The sequence below is a fragment of the Amphimedon queenslandica genome, unplaced genomic scaffold (assembly GCF_000090795.2).
Source record: "Amphimedon queenslandica unplaced genomic scaffold, v1.1 AMPQUscaffold_13026, whole genome shotgun sequence".
NCBI classification, from domain to species: domain Eukaryota; kingdom Metazoa; phylum Porifera; class Demospongiae; order Haplosclerida; family Niphatidae; genus Amphimedon; species Amphimedon queenslandica.
Genome location: NW_003546738.1, coordinates 2,114 through 3,618, shown reverse-complemented (window position 1 = coordinate 3,618; position 1,505 = coordinate 2,114). Strand labels below are relative to the sequence as shown.

Sequence of the window (1,505 nt, the reverse complement as noted above, 5' to 3'; positions counted from 1 at the left end):
CGTGGTCTTCATGGCTGGACTCCATTACACTCTGCATCATATGGTGGACACATGAAGATCCTTCAACTTCTCATCCAATATGGTAGTGATCCTAATGAAGGTGATGATAATAGTGTATCTAGTATACATATGGCATCTTATAAAGGCCACTTATCTATAGTACAATATCTAGTAGACACGTGTCACGTTCCTCCTGATCAACCAGACAGTAGCAATAACACTGCATTACTGTACTCAGCAATGGGGGGCCATTCTGACCTAGTGGAATTCTTTATTGAGAAGAATTGCAATACTTCTCAGATAAATTATATTAGTGCCTCATTATCCTTGTTAGCTTGTCAAAGTGGAGAGTTAGCATTAGTCCACAAGCTTGAATCATTAAACCTCTTTTCACCAGACTCAAAAGACATTTTTCAAGGTGCTGTCCTGCATTACACTTGTATGAACAATAATGTTGAGCTTTTTAAGTATCTTTTAACTCGATACCAATTATCCATTGATGTAAAAGATCAACAAAATAGGACTCCACTTCATACTGCCTCATGGTTTGCTTCATCATCAGTTGTTGAATATATTATTAGCATTAAAGGTAATGAAGCATTATTAACCATTGATACTAATGGTAGATCGTGCTTACATCGTGCATGTGATGCAGCTATGTATATTCCAGCTGGTATTGTGTATAGTAAGCTTTTTGCACAACGTGATGCATCAGTTATTGAGATTATTAATAATACTCGAATTAAAAAAAATATTGATTTTATCAAGCGAAATGAAAGAGTTAAAATGTTTGCATCACTTCTCAAGAAAGCTAGGACCAGTTCTAACTTTGACATCAATGCTAATACGAATGATGGACGTTCATTACTTCATTTAGCATCACGCAGTGGCAGCATATTACTAGTAAAAGCATTAGAGGAATATAATATCGCTTCTTCATTAGATAATTATGGTAGGTCTCCAGTACATTATGCTGCCTGGTCAGGTTCTACTAGTGTATTAAGTTATATCATATCTCAGTATAATCTCAATGCTAATAAAGCTGATTATACTTATAGTTATACACCATTAGCCTACTGCTGCTGGTCAGGTAGTATCAATTCTGTGAAGTATCTTATTAGTAATCATAGCAGTGACCCTAACATCTCTGATAATAATGGTATGACGTGTCTTCATCGCTCTTGTCGTAATGGTCATATTGATGTCACACAATATCTTATTGAGGTACAGCATTGTGATATTAATAAAACAGATAATGAAGGAGGCACATTAGTACATCATGCTGCATCAAGTGGCAACTTTGATTTAGTTAAGTATCTTATTACTGAAAAAGGTTTGTCTCCTACTGCAGTTGATAAGGATGGCCTCACTGCTTTACATTATGCCTCATTGTCTCTTAACTTATTTCTTGTTAAAGAATTAATAACTACCTATCAGTTAGATCCTCATCAAGCTAATAGTAAAGGTCACCTGCCAATTCATTGTGCTGCTCAATCTGGTAATAC

At 35.5% G+C, this 1,505-nt stretch overlaps 1 protein-coding gene across 1 annotated transcript in view; it reads left to right on the top strand.

Annotated features, from left to right (window-relative positions):
- Positions 1 to 240: 240 nt before the first annotated feature.
- Positions 241 to 1,505, top strand: part of LOC105314266 (putative ankyrin repeat protein RF_0381) — a gene marked incomplete at its 3' end in the record, with an annotated part of 3,371 nt that continues 2,106 nt past the window's right edge. Inside the window, exons 1-3 of the mRNA XM_011408342.1 lie at positions 241 to 714; positions 769 to 952; positions 1,418 to 1,498. Coding sequence (XP_011406644.1) covers positions 241 to 714; positions 769 to 952; positions 1,418 to 1,498 — 739 coding nt within the window. The remainder of the gene's footprint in view (positions 715 to 768; positions 953 to 1,417; positions 1,499 to 1,505) is intronic.